Source organism: Oncorhynchus masou, chromosome 28 (assembly GCF_036934945.1).
Source record: "Oncorhynchus masou masou isolate Uvic2021 chromosome 28, UVic_Omas_1.1, whole genome shotgun sequence".
NCBI lineage: Eukaryota > Metazoa > Chordata > Actinopteri > Salmoniformes > Salmonidae > Oncorhynchus > Oncorhynchus masou.
The window spans coordinates 57,809,582-57,830,556 of record NC_088239.1 but is presented as its reverse complement, the minus strand read 5'-3'; the positions used below and the strand labels follow the sequence as shown (position 1 = coordinate 57,830,556).

Here is a 20,975-nt window from a genome sequence, read left to right as displayed (position 1 = left end):
TAAACCTAAAACACTTATTTATTCCCAGTGTGTGTGTGGAGAGGAGTAGCAGACACTCCTGGGAACTAGTCACAGGCCAACGGGGAGCGAAGTGCTGCAGCCAATTCAGCTAATGGACGGATTAGGGAGTAGTCCTGAGGTACGGTTTCAAGCCAACTGACAGAGTCGTCTCGGCCCCCACAGGGGATGTGGGAAGGGAACACGGGGTGAAGAAGGTGCAGGTGTCAGCCTTTAGAGGGCCTGGAGTGGTATGCAAGTGAGTGTGTGCCTACTGAAGAGACTTTGGGATATCAGGAACAATAGCACAATACAATGCACTGGGAACAGTGTCATTCTCGCTGACCCTGCACTCTGATGTCACTCCTATGGATTTACTGAGCAGAGAATGATGCATGATTTCTCAGTATTGAGCTTACAGGAAATTCAGCTGTAATTGGAAAATTACTGTAAAACCTGGACGAAGTAGATACTCCTACATTTTTTTGGAAGGAACATTTGAGAAAAAATAAGGATATTTGATGATGAAATATAGGTTACGTACAGGATATTTTCTGTACACACTGGTATGAGTGTACAAAGATGGATGAGGCAGGCGAACACGTGTACACACACACAAACACACACCTGTGAGGAGCTGTACATTGGACTGTGGCTCAGACAGCACTCCTCTACACTGCTCCTCCACAGGTAACGGGATAACCATCAGTCCATCTGCTAGCTGGGGGAAGTCTTTGATGAAGTTGTTGTCCCTGAAAGAGAGCGCAAGGGAGACAGAAAACCAAAAAAAGAAAGAAAAACACAAAAAACAGTCAGCCTTGTGAGACACTGTTGGATTTTCATCTCCTCCATCAGAGTGCCTAGTGCAATAGCGCGGCTTATCTCATCATTCATCATCCCTTCTCTCCACTGTGTTTCAGCTCCAACAGAGAGGGACAGGTGGTGCAACCTGATAGTCATAGACACAGTGCAAGACAACTAACACTGCATGGAGAGATGGAGAGAGATTCTCAGATCAAAAAACACCTTCATATTCTCTCATCAGGGCCGGTTCTAACCTTTTGGGGGCTTTACACGTCAATTTGTTGGGAGGACCCCCATCCCGCAGGCAAAAAACTTTCATAGCCCTGCTTTCGTCAGGATGCAGAGAAAATGTTTCCATTTTAAAGCAAGTTTGCTGCAATTCTACACATTTTTCCATGGAGCGGAGATAATATTTTAGCAATTTTATAACACATTTCATGCAATTCTAATTGAGTGACTGTAGGTCGGGGGCCCCATATCAGCCGGGGGCCCTAAGCAACAGCTTATGCCTAGAGCCGGCCCTGTCTCTCATCACAATGTCTGGGGAGGAAGGATTACAGAGGCTTTAAAGAAAATGAATGTTCACAGTTGAAGCTACAAGATACAATTCAAGAGTGATAAATGCAATGGTTTGGGAATGTGGGGTTTTCCTGGTCAGTTCCAGAAAAACTCATGGTACTACAACTCGCTGGTTGGATCAGGTCCCTCAACAGCATACAAGGATGTTCCATTGCAGTGTGATACTGTAGAGGTATAAGTGGGGACAGTCTCCAAAAGAGACCAGTGCCTGGCTGCAGTAGTATGGGGGAATTGACTGACTTTGAAGTGTGAGAGAGTGTGCCGGTTGGCTGCCCTCTAAAGGAAGGAAGGAGAGAGAGAGCGACAGACTGGGAACAGGACAGGTAGCTGCAGGGAGAGAAGCCTCTTCACTTCTGTTTCTCTCTCAGCTGGAAAAGGAATACGAGAGAGGGAAGGAAGGAGTTAGGGAGAGGGATGGAGGGAGAGGTTGAGAAATTAGATGGAAAGGGAGGAAGAGGCAAGTCCAATACCACAATCTACAAACCTAGAAATCTGTATTTGTACTACTCCAATGCAATGACCCTTCTTTAAATCTGACCTTCCAGTTTCAGACTGAAAAACACAAGTGAGTGTTGTGATGCAGTTCATGCAATACTCATGGCCATGTTGAGCTATTGTGCTGCATATTATGGTGCCATGGAGGAGAGCAGACATAGTAACAGACACACAGAGAAACACAGAGATTGTCTTTTACTTCACTTTTTAATTTCTTCCCTCTCTCTCGCTCTGTTTCACTTTCATTTATTCTGTCTGGAGTACTGTCTACTGTGTCTACCCCCTCTCCATCCCCCCTTCTCATTGACTTTCAAGAGAGCTTTCCCCCCAACCGCAGAGCCCGTTAGAGGCAATCACCGCCTCCTTTTACCCCAGGACTGCAGAGGAAACTCAAGGGCAGAGAGGAGTGGAAAGCAGAGGACAGGAGGTGCTGTAAAAAGATTACTGGCTGCTCACCGAAACCATATCGATTACCAAATTAAATCAGAGAGCTGGGAGCGCGGCACGGGGCGAGAACCCAGAGAGGCACGGCCCCTACAATATGAAGCTTTATGGATTTTTCACACCCAAACAAGACTGTGTCCTTGTCACCCACCTAGGCGCCTTATTCATTCCTTTATTTACTTTGCAGTGGACTTGTGTTCTGGCCGGGAGAGCAGCAGGGAAGCGAGAGGTATTTTTGCTGCTCGTTATTGGAGAAAAGTGTTACTGTTTTGTACTGAATACATTAGAGAGGTGGCACATTGGGGTAAGAATGGGAAAGAGATTCACAGTGGCACTCGCAGATTCAAGATGTGTCATTATCTCTCAAGGAAAGTGGATAAAGTGGAGCGGAGACCACTTTAGTGAGATTAGGGTCTCGCTCGCTCTTGTCAAATCTTTAAACATGATGGAGGAGACGCCAACATGGAGAAAACATAATGGTGGACTAAGGAGGAGAATTAACCCAGCTTTCCAAACACACTTCCAGTTTTTCTCTGGCTCTTCCTTTTCCTCCCTGCACAGTAGGTCATTTTAGTAATATTGTTGGTGAAAAGCTGTTTCCAAGCTGAAATGCAGGAGCTTCAATTACTTACTGCAATATTAGCCAGCTGAGAAAAGCTTTAATCCCAGTATAAAAAGCAGACAATGGGATTGAATGAGGTATGATGAGGTATTATTGGATGCACACCCCACCACACACACACACAAACCCCACCCCTCTCCTCTTCTACCCACACACACAGCTGGCCACCTGCAAGGCTTACAGTGAGGTCTATGTGTTCCACTGTGGTGAGCATGGTGTGTTTACGTCCTGTATGTTTCATTCAGTACCCCTGTGTGTTCATTAGGGGAGCTGAGACTAAGCTGCCCTTCCAAGCCTTATCCTTGTGCTGCTTACATACAGTACATGCCTCCAAATGGGATAAACTCTCTCCATTTAGAAAAGGGCTTCCATGTTGAGTTGAGCACACGTTGTTGTAGCAATGAGACAAGATGTAGGATCTTAAATTGATCACACTGTTGCAGAGGAAATTACGGCAATGCAGGAAATGTAAAACTTGTAGTGTGGTGTAAAAAAGCTTATGAAGTTTGTATTTTCCACTTTGAAATTTCAGACTTTATTTCCCTTACGAAAAATGTATCAACCCCTACAAAAATATACATTAATTCTAATCCACATTTCCTGTTGCTACAGGATCATTTTCCTGCTGTAGCAAACTGGCTCAAATTAAGATCCGACATCTCTAGGTGCATTGTTTATAAATATGCAGGCCCACGCTTCGATGTGGAAATTTCAACAACTTTTTATATTTCTCTCTCTCCTGTTTTTCTGTAACTCTTTTTACTCCCTGAATTGCTTCCCTGTTCTCCTGCACGCTCACGCACACACACACAATTCCTCAGACTTCAATAGCATAGAGTATTCGAATCTGTTTTGTTCGAGACATTCCATTTCCCACCACCCACCAAAGACTGCATGTTTCCTTCGCTAAACGCAGAAGAGAAGCTCTTGGAGCGGATGAGAATAGCGTGCAGCAATTGTTTTCTGCTGTCTCAGCCTGCTCCCTGGTGACTCTCACTCTCTGTCTGGGCTCTGAGATGTTCATTTTCTCTTCTTCGTCTCTTCTTTCTCCTCTCTCTACCTCTCCTCCCACATCCTGTTGGCAATAAAGGCAGTCAGGCACCTCTGGGCTCTGAGCAACCATACCAGCTCCAGTCACACTAGAGCTACTCTCTGTGTGTGTGTGTGTGTGTGTGTGTGTGTGTGTGTGTGTGTGTGTGTGTGTGTGTGTGTGTGTGTGTGTGTGTGTGTGTGTGTGTGTGTGTGTGTGTGTGTGTGTGTGTGTGTGTGTGTGTGTGTGTGTGTGTCCATATTGATTTTATATCCAGAGAGGGGGATTTAATAAGAAAACAATGTATGTATACCAATTAAACACAGGCTGAAAGGCACACACTTTCTCTGCATTTCTCCTTGGCCTTTCCTTGCTGCCACTCAGGGGCTCATGTTCGAGCAAACATACATTCAGCAGGCTCACTCCCTCTCAGTATCTACACGGCACTTCCAAGAGAGAAAGTAATATGGGATTTACGAAAAGGGTGATGAATAGTAGTATTAATTTAGAGATGCAGACATACCTGTCTACTGCGTCACATTTAAACAGAGGAGGCTGGTGGGAGGAGCTGTAGGAGGACAGGCTCATTGTAATGACTGGAATGGAAAAAAATGGAACGGCGTCAACATGTGGTTTCCATATGTTTAATACCGTTCCATTCCAGCCATTACAACGAGTCCATCCTTCTATAGCTCTTCCCACCAGCCTCCTCTGCATTTAAAATATACACTGAGTGTACAAGACATTAGGAACATGGGATAGACTAACCAAGTGAATCCAGGTGAAAGCTAGGATCCCTTCTTGTTGTCACATAAATCAGCGTAGATGAAGGGGAGGCGACAGTTTAACCAAGGATTTTTAAGCCTTGAGAAAATTGAGACATGGATTGTGTATGTGTGCCATTCAGAGGGTGAATGGGCAAGACACAAGATTTAAGTGCCTTTGAACGAGGTAGGTAGTAGGTGCCAGGCGCAATGATTTGAGTGTGTCATGAAATGCAACGCTGCTGGGTTTTTCACGTTCAACAGTTTTCCGTGTGTATCGAGAATGGTCCAACACCCAAAGGACATCCAGCTAACTTGACACAACTGTGGGAAGCATTGGATTCAACATGGGCCAGCATCTCTGTGGAATGCTAGACACCTTGTAGAGTCCATGCCCCGACAAATTTAGTCTGTTCTGAGGGCAAAAGGGAGTGGAACTCAAGTTTTGTACACTCAGTGTATGTACTCTGACAAACATGTGTGGCTTTTAAGTTCTATCATGGAACCTTAAACCAGTTAAGCCTTCTACTGGTTTAAGACCACCAAAAATGTCCTTGATATCATGTGCAGCATTTTTAAGTGCATATAATGTGTGTGTGTATGTGTAAGTTATATCTTACAGCTCCATTACACTACAGTAATTCCCCTCTTAAGATGTCCTCCAAGCATTGGTGAAATGATCCATTGCCAAATTGAGTTGCTTCGGCATCCTAAAATCGACCCTTAATAAATGATATTGGCCAAGGGGAAGGATGATGTGCTCACATGGGTGTATAATCATAGAGTCCAAAACCACCTCTTTATACACTCCTTTAATACAGAATTCATGAGGAGAAGGAGGGGGATTCAACATGGTGCAATGTGAATCTCGGCCACTAGAGGCTACTCTTTCTCTGTATTGTGTATATAATAATGCCCTATCGGCATTGGCAGGGATACAGTATTTTCAATCAAAGGTGTGGGCTGCGCTCTGGCTTCTTACTATGCCTGCTATGTTAGGTTTGGCCCTGCCTAAAAGGTTTCAGCAATTTGCCTGATGACATGCGATTGGGCAACCTGAGATAACATTGAGAACACTGTCCTTCATACTCTATAATCATTAATGAGTATAAAGTTATTATATAATATATAATAATTTATTCCCCTGTATCCCCAGCTGTGCCAACCCTTCTGAAGTCAAATTCCCAATCCTTTAATTGACTCTTAAATTCCTTCTTATTTTATATTGTACTTTTTGCCCTTTTTTCTCCCCTATTGGTAGTTACAGTCTTGTCCCATCAATGCAACTCCCATACGGACTCGGGAGAGCCGAAGGTCGAGAGCCATATGTCCTCGACCCTGCCAAGCCGCATTGCTTCTTGACACACTGCTCACTTAACCCGGAAGCCAGCCGCACCAATGTGTTGGAGGAAACACTGTACAACTTGCGACCGAATTCAGCATGCCAAACCCTCCCCTAATCCGGACAACGCTGGGCCACTTGTGTGCCGCCACAATACAGCCTGGGGAGGCCCTTCAATTCCTTATTTTTCCATAATCACTTTCTTTACAGTGAATAAAATGCTTACAGGCTGACAATGTTATGTGCTGAAGGAGCTCCGTCTCTTCACCACACACGGGCAACTATTCAAAGCAGAACGAGGGCAATGATCACTATGGCTGCCAGCAGCTGTAGCTGTTGAACAAATGGTTGTGTGAACAAGTGAGGCCGGTTGTGAATCTTTATTAAACCACATGTGTTCTGGTAAGGGGATCAGAGCAGCACTCAGGCCCCAATAGAAATCATCAGAGATATCACAGGTTATTATATTCTCTCATCTAGTCCTTTTAACCAGATGTCTTCCAAGGGCTTTTCTGTACAGGGAAATCTAAGAACCACAGTGAAGGAGCCATGCATATTAAATGAATCACAATACAATATCGCCTGGCAGTCTGACTCCTAGCATAGTGACACACAATACTATATTGCTATGAGTTCTGAAAACAAATGAAAATGCTGGGATTATTTTGATGTGCTTTTTAAATGGAGAATGCATTGCATATCGTTCAGTCAGCCTCAACCTTGCAGTGAACTTCAACAACAGCGTAAACTGAGGGATAAACACTCCCAAACCGTGTGTACTAATTTATCCATCCCCTTTCTGAGAGAGCCCTGAGTCCTGTCACACACCCACGTACCTAGCAGCCGAAACTCAACACCACAATTTGTTGCTTTGCTCCTTAGGCTACAGTACACCACCACCGCTGTCATACATAATTTGGCGGTGCATTACCATAATAAAAAATTGATATTACCCACACACTGACTCTGGAAACTCTCTCTCTCCTGTTCACTTCAGCCTCCGGGAATTGCTCCTCTGTAGCTGGCTGCTTGTATTTGTGTTATTCGTGTAGATATGTTCGGAGCGACTCCTAACACTGACACCCTCATTTAAATAGGCAGGCTTATGAATAATACGAGACTCAATACGGGGCGCAATGCTTGAATATTTAAATATGTATTACTGTAGAAATGCAATGTTTAACTAGATTATGTACAATTTAAATGATATTTTCCGACCACACATATCTCCTATGAGTCATGTGCTGTTTGGTTAAATCCTCCAGACTTCCCTCTCTTGAGCCTCATGAAGAACCTGACTGCATGAGAAGTCAATGGAACTTGAGGTGGTCCGGGGTGAAGTTAAGCTTTTATGGCCTCAGTGAAGTCGACAACATGCATACTTAGCTTGCATTCGGAAAGTACAGTGCCTTGCGGAAGTATTCAGCCCCCTTGAACTTTGCGACCTTTTGCCACATTTCAGGCTTCAAACATAAAGATATAAAACTGTATTTTTTTGTGAAGAATCAACAACAAGTGGGACACAATCATGAAGTGGAACAACATTTATTGGATATTTCAAACTTTTTTAACAAATCAAAAACTGAAAAATTGGGCGTGCAAAATTATTCAGCCCCCTTAAGTTAATACTTTGTAGCGCCACCTTTTGCTGCGATTACAGCTGTAAGTCGCTTGGGGTATGTCTCTATCAGTTTTGCACATCGAGAGACTGAAATTTTTTCCCATTCCTCCTTGCAAAACAACTCGAGTTCAGTGAGGTTGGATGGAGAGCATTTGTGAACAGCAGTTTTCAGTTCTTTCCACAGATTCTCGATTGGATTCAGGTCTGGAATTTGACTTGGCCATTCTAACACCTGGATATGTTTATTTTTGAACCATTCCATTGTAGATTTTGCTTTATGTTTTGAATCATTGTCTTGTTGGAAGACAAATCTCCGTCCCAGTCTCAGGTCTTTTGCAGACTCCATCAGGTTTTCTTCCAAAATGGTCCTGTATTTGGCTCCATCCATCTTCCCATCAATCTTAACCATCTTCCCTGTCCCTGCTGAAGAAAAGCAGGCCCAAACCATGATGCTGCCACCACCATGTTTGACAGTGGGTATGGTGTGTTCAGGGGGATGAGCTGTGTTGCTTTTACGCCAAACATAACGTTTTGCATTGTTGCCAAAAAGTTCAATTTTGGTTTCATCTGACCAGAGCACCTTCTTCCACATGTTTGGTGTGTCTCCCAGGTGGCTTGTGGCAAACTTTAAATGACACTTTTTATGGATATCTTTAAGAAATGGCTTTCTTCTTGCCACTCTTCCATAAAGGCCAGATTTGTGCAATATACGCCTGATTGTTGTCCTATGGACAGAGTCTCCCACCTCAGCTGTAGATCTCTGCAGTTCATCCAGAGTGATCATGGGCCTCTTGGCTGCATCTCTGATCAGTCTTCTCCTTGTATGAGCTGAAAGTTTAGAGGGACGGCCAGGTCTTGGTAGATTTGCAGTGGTCTGATACTTCTTCCATTTCAATATTATCGCTTGCACAGTGCTTCTTGGGATGTTTAAAGCTTGGGAAATCTTTTTGTATCCAAATCCGGCTTTAAACTTCTTCACAACAGTATCTCGGACCTGCCTGGTGTGTTCCTTGTTCTTCATGATGCTCTCTGCGCTTTTAACAGTGCAGGTGCATTTATACGGAGACTTGATTACACACAGGTGGATTGTATTTATCATCATTAGTCATTTAGGTCAATATTGGATCATTCAGAGATCCTCACTGAACTTCTGGAGAGAGTTTGCTGCACTGAAAGTAAAAGGGCTGAATAATTTTGCACGCCCAATTTTTCAGTTTTTGATTTGTTAAAAAAGTTTGAAATATCCAATAAATGTTGTTCCACTTCATGATTGTGTCCCACTTGTTGTTGATTCTTCACAAAAAAATACAGTTTTATATCTTTATGTTTGAAGCCTGAAATGTGGCAAAAGGTCGCAAAGTTCAAGGGGGCTGAATACTTTCTCAAGGCACTGTATTCCGACACCTTCCCGTTTTCTACATTATGTTACGTTACAGCCTCATTCTTATATTGATTAAATAAAACATACACTACCAGTCAAAAGTTTGAAAACACCTACTCTTTCAAGGGTGTTTCTTTATTTGTACTATTTTTGACATTGTAGAATATGAAATAACACATATGGAAGAGTGTCGCAAAGCTGTGAAAGGCAAATGGTGGCTATTTGAAGAATCTTAAATTTCAAATATATTTTGATTTGTTGAACACTTTTTTGGTTACTACATGATTCCATGTGTGTTATTTCAAAGCTTTGATGTCTTCACAATTTTTCTACAATGTAGAAAATGGTAATCCACTTGTGGTAAATCCAATTGTTTGGACATGATTTGGAAATGTATATAATATATAATACCCAACAGTTGACAGTGCATTTCAGAGCAAAAACCAAGTCATGAGGTCGAAAGAATTGTCCACAGAGTTACGCAACAGGATTGTGTCGAGGAACAGCTCTGGGGAAGGGTAACCAAAGCATTGAACGTCCCCAAGAACACAGTGGCCTCCATTTTTACTAAATGGAAGACACTTCCTAGAGCTGGCTACCTGGGGAAACTGAGAAATCGGGGGGGAAAGGCCTTGGTCAGGGAAGTGATCAAGAACCCAATGGTCACTCTGACCGAGCTCCAGAGTTTCTCTTTGGTGGACAATTATCTCTGCAGCACTCTACCAATTAGGCCTTTTATTGTAGAGTGGCAAGACGGAAGCCATTTCTCCGGAAAAGGTATGACAGCCCACTTGGAGTTTGCCGAAAGGCACTTAAAGGACTCAGACCATGAAAAACAAGATTCTCTGGTCTGATGAAACCAAGATTGCACTCTTTGGCCTGAATGCCAAGCCTCACTTCAGGATGAAACCTGGCACCATCCCTACAGTGAAGCATGGTGGTGGCAGCATCATGCTGTGGGGATATTTTTCAGCAGTAAGGACTGGGAGACTAGTCACGATCGGAGGAAAGATAAACAGAGCAAGTACAGAGAGATCCTTGATGAAAACCTGCTCCAGTGCTTAGGACCTCAGACTGGGGAAAAGGTTCACCTACCAACAGGACAACAACCCTAAGTACACAGCAAAGACAATGCAGGAGTGGCTTTGGGACAAGTTCCTGAATGTCCTTGAGTGGCCCAGCCAGAGCCTGGACTTGAACCTGATCAAATATCTCTGGAGAGGCCAGAAAATAGCTGTACAGCGACGCTCCCCATCCAATCTGACAGAGCTTGATAGGATCTGTGCCAAGCTTGTGGAGTCATACCCAAGAAGACTCGAGGCCTCAAATGCTGCCAAAGGTGCTTCAACAAAATTCTGAGTAAAGGGTCTGAATACTTATGTAAATGTTATATTTCAGTTTTAAATGTTTTATAAATGTGCAAAAATATCTAAAAACCTGTCATTATGGGGTATTGTGTGTAGATTGACAAGGGAAAAAAAACAATTTAATCCATTTAGGAATAAGGCCATAATGTAATGAAATGTGGAAAATGTCAAGGGATCTGAATACTTTCTGAATACCTTGTACTTCATAGCAGCCAATTGCATATCCAACTCAGGTTAAAATTATATTTTTAATATTTGAAATACTTTAGCTGTGTTTGGCTGAACATGCCTGGCACAATGGAACCGATGGAATACTTCCAAAAATGCTAACCCCTCCCATCTGGCACTTCAAGCAGGCTCAAGCAAACACTCAAAGTATACTAACTATTTCTAACACAAAACATATTTCTAAAAACATTTCTATTTCTATTTCTACCTGAACCCAGACCTGCTGCAGATCAAATCGGATAGCTATAATGCAGTGTTCATTTTCCAACTTAGCGAAGGACCATAAATAACATGATACGGACTGTTTCAATGCCGATTGAAGTTCAAGGAACTGACAGGGGAGCTATGTTACATACTTTAAGCAAGCACCAGAGACCAGACACACATTGTGCTGTTCTTAAGTCATTCTTGTTTAAATGAAGCACTTAATCACAATGTGGGTGTTCCCTGGTTCACTCAGTAGGGGGGATGCTTTGATAGAAACCCCTCAAAGTAACTCAGCAGAAAGCCTATTTGGTCTGTGTGTTTTCACTGTGAAGAGAGAGGGGACTGTCACTGTTCGGATCAGATTGAGAATATATAATCACAGGTTGAGTCTAACTTCAACTTCAACCGTGATTATATACTCGTTATGGGGCTCTCGTACGCACGCACGCACGCGCACACACACACACACACACACACACACACACACACACACACACACACACACACACACACACACACACACACACACACACACACACACACACACACACACACACACACAGTAAATGGCCAGATATGATGTAACACACTTCTTTATGACACTTTCTCTGATTGGTGTTGCAAATCTTAGGCTCCGTGAGACAGGTAGCGAATGGCGGTGAGCAGAACCACTTGGCAGCCGTACTACCGCAGACAAGCAGATTTTTCCAACAGATATTTCCTGTACCAACCATGTTTTTGCCTTGCAGACAGAAGACACAAACTCCACCTCTGTGTCTTGAAAACAGATGCCTTCTCTCAAGGTGTTTCAACCTTTAAAGGTATGGTCCTATATGAAAGACCATAATTGGTCTAGGCTAGTCCCTGTTGTAAGGTGTAAGAAAAAACTATAAGAAAAAATGTCAGACACTAACAAAAATGCAGTATATTGCATTAAGGTGGGGAAGAATGGACAAATAAAAAACATTCCACTGAAATACAGATTCTCTGTAAAAACCCAGCATTGATTTGCCAAACGTCAGTTGGTTATGGCCAAGACTAGTTGCTAGCAGCTGTAGTTTGTAGAGTATGTGTTAATCAGACAAGATAAACCCATTCCAAACACACAGCCTACTGAAACCATAGTCCCACACACAGAAATGTGACATATTTTGCAGTGCAGAGCCTTTAAAAGCCTGGATTGCAATGGTGTTTTGATGTGGGCCTGAATGGGGTAATTATTATCCCTCATAGAGGAAGAGCAGCACAAAAGGCAGTGCAGAGAGGGCTTGTTAGGAGCTGCCACAGACTGAATGAGCACAGGGGGGAAGATGTGGCATGGCACCCAAATGGGCATCCAGATAACACAAGCCAGCCAGACAAGCTTTTGTGAGGAAGATAACATAAGCGCTGGGTTGCCAGATTGTAGGCCAGACATTTTGGTGGTAAAAAAAAATGCAGCGCTATGAAATAGCTAGCAGACATTATGGAAAATAAAGAAAAACACAAAATCATCTATTGACTTGCCGTATCTATTTCTTTTTTTAATAATAAGTCAGATCTGATAAACATACAGTGCATTCAGAAAGTATTTGACTTTTTCCACATTTTGTTACGCTGCAGCCTTATTAAAAAATGTATTAAATTGTTTTTTTCCCCCTCATCATTCTACACACAATACCCCATAATGACAAAGCAAAAACAGACTGAGAATTTTTTTCCAATTTATAACATAAAATTGGCAAAAATAAATATCACATTTACATAAGTATTCAGACCCTTTACTCAGTACTTTGTTGAAGCACCTTTTGCAGCGATTACAGCCTCGGGTACAGCCTGGGTATGACACTGCAAGCTTGACACACCTGTATTTGGATAGTTTTCTGCAGATCCTCTCAAGCTCTGTCAGGTTAGATAGGGAGCGTCGCTGCACAGCTATTTTCAGGTCTCTCCAGAGATGTTCGATCGGGTTCATGTCCTGGCTCTGGCTGGGCCACTCATGGACATTCAGAGACTTGTCCTAAAGCCACTCCTGCATTGTCGTGGCTGTGTGCTTAAGGTTGTTGTCCTGTTGGAAGGTGAACCTTCGCCCCAGTCTGAGGTCCTGAGTGCTTTGGAGCAGGTTTTCATCAAGGATCTCTCTGTACTTTGCACCGTTCATCTTTCCCTCCATCCTGACTAGTCTCCCAGTCCCTGCCGCTGAAAAACATTCCCATATGACACTTGGCATTCAGGCCAAAGATTTCAATCTTGGTTTTATCAGACCAGAGAATCGTGTTTCCTTTAGGTGCCTTTTGGAAAACTCCAAGCAAGCTGTCATGTGCCTTTTACTGAGGAGTGGCTTCCGTCTTGCCACTCTACCATAAAGGCCTGATTGGTGGAGTGCTGCAGAGATGGTTGTCCTTCTCAAAGTTTTCCCATCTCCACAGAATAACTCTGGATCTCTGTCAGAGTGACCATCAGGGTTCTTGGTCACCTTTCTGACCAAGGCCCTTCTCCCCAAATTGGTCAGTTTGGACGGGGGCGGCCAACTCTAGAAAGAGTCTTGGTGGTTCCAAACTTCTTCCATTTGAGAATAAAGGAGGCCATTGTGTTCTTGGGGTCCTTCACTGCTGTAGAAATGTTTTGGTATCCTTCTCCAGATGTGCCTCGACACAATCCTTTCTCTGAGCTCTATGGACATTTCCTTCATGGCTTGGCTTTTGCTCTGACATGCACTGTCAACTGTGGGACCTTATATAAGCAGGTGTGTGCCTTTCCAAATGATGTCCATTCAATTGAATTTACCACAGGTGGACACTAATCAAGTTGTAGAAACATCTCAAAGATGATCAATGGAAACAGGATGCACCTGAGCTCAATTTATAGCTTAATGTCTGAAAACTTATGTAAATAAGGTATTTCTTTATATATATTTTTTTATGTTTTGCTTTGTCATTATGGAGTATTATGTTTAGATTGATGAGAATTTTTTTTTTTTTTAGAATAAGGCTGTAACTTAACAAAATGTGGAAAAAAGATGCTCTGGCAATCCATTTACATTTGATGATAATGATATAAGGTAGGCCTACAAGACAGTGTTATTGGTTTTTGAAATATCACAAATATCACTTCTCAGAACAAGAAATATTTCTGCTCAAAGATATATTATGCTATTACTGTATGATAGTACTGACAGTATTCTCTCACACGCTCAGAAATTATCATATAATGGGTCCCATGGCTGCTCCGCTAATATTGAGAGCAATGAGCATTCAGAAAGAACTAGCTCCAAAGTCCATCCTTTTTTCCATCCTACTGCTTCCAGAACTTTCCCACTTTCACAAATTTGCCCTTGAGAACAATCCACCAATCCACAGCCACAATCTTTACCATATGTGATTTATGAGTCTTGTGATGGAGCGATGGATCTAAATGCTGTGTAATATGCTTAATAGCTTTAATATCTTGTTGTTTGAGTGATTGGGTAATGAGACAGGGCCAGCAGCCATGCCATAACAATGATGAAACTGCAATGCCACCCCAGAGTGATTCCATGCTGAGCCTCAGCCCACTCTACACTTTATAACCTTCATAAAAGAGGAAAACAAATTAAGAATTAAAGCGTTATTAGGTGAATGTGGCAGGAATACCGAAGTCTGGGCTGTTTACCTTGCGTAAGACTCTCATTAAAATCCAGTTAACTCCCACGCCCGTGTAGAATGATTTAATCTAAGTGTATCAGTGAAACTTGTCAATGCTGAGTCTATCATTGATTAAACTCATGAGTTGGTACCATTGATCAAGTGTGAGTTGTTGGTGGAGAGAAGCCTATGATGAGGTTACTTTTTCTATGATGGGAATGACAACAGAAGTCTTTGAAGAACAGGCGATCAAAATGACACTGAAAATGACAATGAATCTTGATGAGCAACCATCAAACTAAAGAACCACTGAGACTGTCTTCACAGATAAAACGGATACAACAAATCAGCTCATGCAAAGAAAAGTAACCAACGTCGAATGACAAAACATGATATTGTGGGTGAGAAACGCTAATAAGCTCTTCAGCCGTCATTATGGATACGTCCAAGTTCTACCCTCTCCTCTCTTTCTCCGTCACACCCCCTGGCAAACGGATGCACTCTACAGCCAACATTAGCTTCAGTTCACGTGGGCTTACAGTATACTCTCCTATTCCACCCATTCACTCTCTGACTGAGGTGCGGACTGTGGAGGTCTCTCTCTCTCTCACACACACACACACACACACGTGTAAAATCAGCCATGAGGGGGGCCAGAGAACCATGACCGATAGTTAGTGTCCTCCGGCCCGAAACACTGCCTCTTCAATACATTGAAATCAATGAGGAGCACCTCGGAGCATTAATTCTCTCTGAGAAATAGAGGAAAGAAAGGGAGAGAAAGGGAAATGAAATTTGTAGTAACCTAGCTAACACCAGCATGCTCTCGTTGTAGCCTATATGCTGTAGTTAATTACAGCTTCTAAATAGACAGGCAATTTAACAAGGAGAGCAGCATTGCAGTGGGAAAAAAATCTAAGTGAAAGAAGAAGTACTTATTTTGTTCAATAGAGGTCACTACTAATTCAGATCTTAGAGTGCTGCTTGTCCTTATTGTAGGTTCAATGGAGACAAGAGGAATAGAGAAGGATATGCTGTGGAGCTTTTCAGAAAACTACATTTGCAAGTCAGTTAAGGCAAGTCAGTTAAGAACAAATTCTTATTTACAATGACGGCCTACCCCAGCCAAACCCTAACCCGGACGACGCTGGGCCAGTTGTGCGCCGCCCTATGGGACTCCCAATCATGGCTGGTTGTGATACACTCAGGATATACGTGGTAGGGGTCTGTAGGCGTTTCAATAAAGTACTTCTAATTGATGTATTGTATGGAAGCATTTGAGTTGAATGGCCCAGAAAAATAGCCTAATCTCATCTGGTGAATCAGGCAGCCAATGAGTGCTGGGTATAAGATCAAGAGATTTCTTTTTTTAATATTATGCATCTTAATACATATGGTCTTTGTAAGTCCCTGCACAACTCCCAAGTCACACGCTAACTGCCATGCGTTTAATAACTAGTAATGGGCCAAGACTGCTAAGTGTAACGATTTTCCTCCTCTTCTGACGAGGACTATGAAGGATCGGACCAATGCGCAGCGTGGTAAGTGTTCATGTTATTTATTAGGAACAGAAACACTAAACAAAATAACAAAGAGAGTGAAACGAAAACGAAACAGTCCTGTAAGGTACAGCAACACAAAACAGAAAACAACTACCCACAACCCATAGTGGGAAAACAGGCTGCCTAAGTATGGTTCTCAATCAGAGACAACGATTGACAGGGAACCATACCAGGCCAAACACCGAAATACAAAACATAGAACAAAAAATAGAATGCCCAGCCCAACTCACACCCTGACCAAACTAAAATAGAGACATAAAAAAGGAACTAAGGTCAGGACGTGACACTAAGAGCTGGTTGGGGTGCTTGTTTCATTACAGATTGAGCAAAGTGACATCTTAGTTTGTGATTCAATGTGATTATGCCACCTATATTACCTCTCAGTGTGAAGGTTCTAATTAACGTGGGATTATGTATATCATTATACCCAATGGCAGAGCGTATGGAAATTGCACCTATAATAAACTATAATTAGTCTACTAGCATCAAACATTCATTGATGTGTGAATCTGAAGCAGGTTGTTTAACTAATTTAACTTGATAAACTTAATTTATTCTCTTTAGAGTGAGGTCAGTTATGACTCTAGGTTACATGAAACAAGTCAATTGAAAACCCTCTCATAACTTTGACTCCTGCAGTAGATGAATCAATAAACTAAGGCACCATTCTGGGGCTAGCCGTAGCCCTGAGAGTTACCCACAACCCTCAGCAGCTAGTACCCTGAAAGGGTTAAGGCTGTTTTGGACGGCTAGCATAACGCTTAACAGGCACGACAGTTAATTTACACACCACATTCTCCTTCTGTCTCCAGAATCATAATGATTTAGTGGTTCCTGCAGGCTCTGGTGTTTTATCAGACTAGTGCACAGGCCTGTGCTTCTGACCAAATGGGCTAATTACTGTAAATAAAGTCATTCTCTCTTTCCATATGAGTGGATATGAATGTAGAGCAGGAGCGCCCTGATAAACAAAAACATAAAACAGTCATGGTGAGAGACAGGCATAATATCCGGGTGTAAGGGATTGAACACAAATCTGTCACCAGAATAGGGGAAAACAAGAGGTAAAAATAAAGTGGCCTGTCAATTTTAGGGGACATAATTGAAAGGAATGTAAGTTGGAAATGAACAGGCTGTTCAATCCATTCAAAAGACATGGTTGGGTTTTGCAGTGCGTTAAAAATGGGACTCAGGCCCTGAGAGCTGATAACAGCCTATAAACCCATAAATCTCACTTCATTCTCTACAACCTACACCTCCTTACTGGGAAACATGAATCCATCATTTAGGGAACACACGCTTTTAGAATCTGGCAAAATAGGACCTATGATAACAGTTAGTCAAATGGTGGTCTCATTATTGGTGTTCAATCTACTGTAGACCCATTGCTGAATGACTGGTTTGACTGGTACCTGCTATTGGCTTTTAAAGCCACAGCACAAAGTGTGGGTTTCAGTCCAACTGCAGCCCGGCCACTTGGTTTGGAACAAAACATGCTAAATTATATTGCAACAAACTGTACTCTGATGATTAAATAAACTCACATACATTCTCACACCACTGGAAGTCTGAGGTTCATTTTATAACAGTATTATCAGGGAATTGAGTAGTACCCAATTTTCATTAACATAAAAATGACAGGCCCTGGCCTATGGTAAATTGTACCCTATGAGAACACTAAGGGTATAATTCCCAATAATCTTATATTGCCATTGGGTCCTGGAGTGGGTGCAGAGTAACAGCCTAGCCACTTGTCCATTTAGAAAAACAATGTTTTTTTTCCATCTCACTCCCTCACTCTCTCCCACTTTCCCTTTCTCTCAGTCAGCTAAGTTAGTTTGACATGAGCTGACATTAGGTCTGTTAGGTCTACCTTGGAGTGTGATTTATTATTGTGGCCAGTGAGGCTGTCTTAGCTGCTGCAACTACTGCTGCTATCTCACAAAGCTCCAAACCTGCATCCTCACAGCACTGCAGTGTGCTGCGCAAGAGGACTAATCATGGGGCTTTCAGTAAATAAACTGCACTGAGAACATCTGTCTGAGGTCCCATTCAGGACATTCCCCCTGCTTTCCCAAGATTAGGAGGAGAAGGAAGCCAACAGAGGAAAAGGAAAGCCCAAGTCCTGAATGCTTTAATAGTGTAGGAGGATACTGTTAAAATGTGCTGGCATGGACAGACAGCGTGATAGTGAGGTTGCAATGTGAAGGCTTGAGGGAAGAATCTTAACTGTTGTACTTTGTTGTTACCAGTGTTTGCATTCTGCAATAGTTCTCTCTCATAGCGAGAAACCAGAATCAATGGGTTTCTTGTGTGCTCTGAGACAACCAGGACATATGCATTTGGACAGAGACAAGAAAGGAGAGAAATACAAACACAGAAAAGAACCCAACAGAAGGGCTAATTATCCTAGTAGGAGCCTGAGCCACTGCAGCAGGTATGTGGAGCAGTAGTCAGAAAGAGGGACAACACAGTGAAGGGGGCCTTGGGCAGCTGTGGAGCTGTATACCCTCTATGCTCAAGTTTAACCCTCCACGTGAATAGTCAGCATACTAATCTCAGGGCGTCTCATTGCGTTGGAAAGAGTGTATGAGAGCTGTTCGTAAAGGGTGTTGACAAAAGGATGAGACTGTACACTAAGGAGATAAATGCAGGAAATTAGCTGGGAACATGGGAGGCGTGGTTTTTGTACCCAGGAGTACATTCTCAGCCTCTAAAACGTAGACACTCATTGTCTGGTAGTCTCAGCATGTAATTTGGAGAGTGGTCTCTATCCTTTTTCTATCTCTCTCTCTTTCGGTGTGTCTCTGTACTGACTCAGGTGGCAGCATAGCTCCAAACATTTACTGTGAGCTCTCCTCTGCTGTCCTCTCCTCCTGTGTGTGTCTCTTAGTGTGAGCTCATATATACGTGTGTATCGGTGTGTGTGTGTGTGTATTTGTCTCCCCACCCGCTGTGTGAATGCTGGGTGATTGAGTGTCAGCTATTATAGATGAGCTCAGTCTCTTTCTCATCTCACGTGTCCCCAGAGTGGCGGCGGTAAAAGGAGTGGGGGTTGGCGGTGACAAGGCCGAACGCTGTCGCCAGGCCTGATGGATGGCAGTCATCACCCCCCCCACCCTCTTGCATTGCGAGACCCACCCCAGTCACGTGTGTCGATGAGACAGGATAGGATAACTGGATGGTAGGTATCAGGACGGTTTAGGACAGGATGGACTCAAACACAGACAGGGAAACCTTAAAAGCAGAAGACAAGTGAAGCTACAGATGCCACACAAGGAGATTTTACCATTGCGGTACAGAGCTTGGATGACAATTTGAAGTTGTGTCAATCTTCACAGATGGTCTTTTGCTTTATTCAAATATGCAGACTTCAATAAGGAAGCACCATGTATTCACATATTGTGATCTGAAAAGAAAAAAAAGGAATGTAATCTTACTGTATATGGATTACATACGGATGTGAGTGGATGTTTGACAGTAATACTACACCATACTGTACCTGGTAAGAGTGGGGAGGAGAAAAGTGAACTCTCTGCCTCACAAAGCATACTTCCCCAAAGCAGCATCTGTTGGGAATGAACCCTACATAACCTTGGTCATAACCTTAGTCCCCTAGCCCCTAGTCTCATCCCCTAGCTGTGTTTCCATGTATGAAGGAAGTCGATAGGTGTAAACAAACAGGTATAAGCGAGCTCCCCTAAGACCATCGGTAAGCTACAGGAGGAAGTTTTCTGCAGAGCAGGGCACCAGACACATTGTTAAAATCCTGCTCCATATATTAGGGCACATCAGCTACTGCTAGCTCAGACTCATATGTTCACAGTAGTGAATGAGATTAAATCTGACAGCTAAAATATGCTCAGATCACTGTTTATTTGCAGGTCAGATAATTGTTGTATATTAAAGTCATTTTATAAAAGAGTTATAACATCGCCAATACATATACACTGATTTCCGGGGCATATGCTTACAAACAATTGTATTACAGTAATAATTGCATGAAGTCGATTTACAAATCCAAATCCAATTGCAAATGCATGCACACAGGAGTGTGGTAAAGCGAGACCAATTTAAATATCAATGTTTACCAAACACCATCATAAATCAGAAGCAATATTTAATATAAAACACTATTTGTGATCACCCAGGGATAAATAATACAATTCCCTTCTATCTCTCACATTTCACTCTGGGCTATTGATGCAGGGGAGTGAGGCGGGGGACAAGGTATAGGGGTGGGATAGTGGTGGGGTTGTAATCTACACATCAAATATACTATAGGGGGAATTTGGAGGACATAGCTAGAATGTGCATTACCATCATTCTAGAGAGAAATTATAAATATGTCTATAACTGGAGTGGATCCTTCAAGGCACAGAAAAACAAAGAACAACATTGAGACTGTATTATTCGAGAAACAAAAGACCGAACAGCCCTGATGAGGATCAAAGCAACTTTGAATAGATGACATACAGTAATTCAAACAGTCTTTGGGAAATAAATGGATCATTTTCTTTGGTGTCTGTCTTTCAACCCTTAAATCCATGACAATTAATACACTAAAGGCAAATGTCAAGTGAATGAAATATTAACTTCTCTTTTTGCCAACCGAAAACAACAATTCTTCATCTGCAGTTCAAACAGTCTCAAAATATGACATTTAAACATAAGTTAATATACCATTTCATAACAGCTTAAATTGATTCACAACAAATTGGGTATATGGTGTTCTTTTTCTGAATTATGACATTGTCTAGATAGACAGCGAAGCAACACTGCACCCTAAATTAACATCACCCTTCAGGCAGTACAACATGTTTTCATCCAAATGAAACACACTGGTTGTACTCTGTCACACCCAACAGATCAGTCTGTTGTATTCAAATGGCATCTACAGAGCAAAGCATGACCGATACCAGTCCTCACC

The 20,975-nt window shown here is 42.5% G+C and overlaps 1 protein-coding gene across 1 annotated transcript in view; it reads right to left on the bottom strand.

The window, feature by feature from the left end:
- LOC135517965 (astrotactin-2-like) overlaps window positions 1–20,975 on the bottom strand; it is a 569,522-nt gene that overhangs the window by 255,303 nt on the left and 293,244 nt on the right. The window contains exon 14 of the mRNA XM_064942708.1: window positions 625–749. Within this exon, the coding sequence (XP_064798780.1) occupies window positions 625–749 (125 nt within the window). The remainder of the gene's footprint in view (window positions 1–624; window positions 750–20,975) is intronic.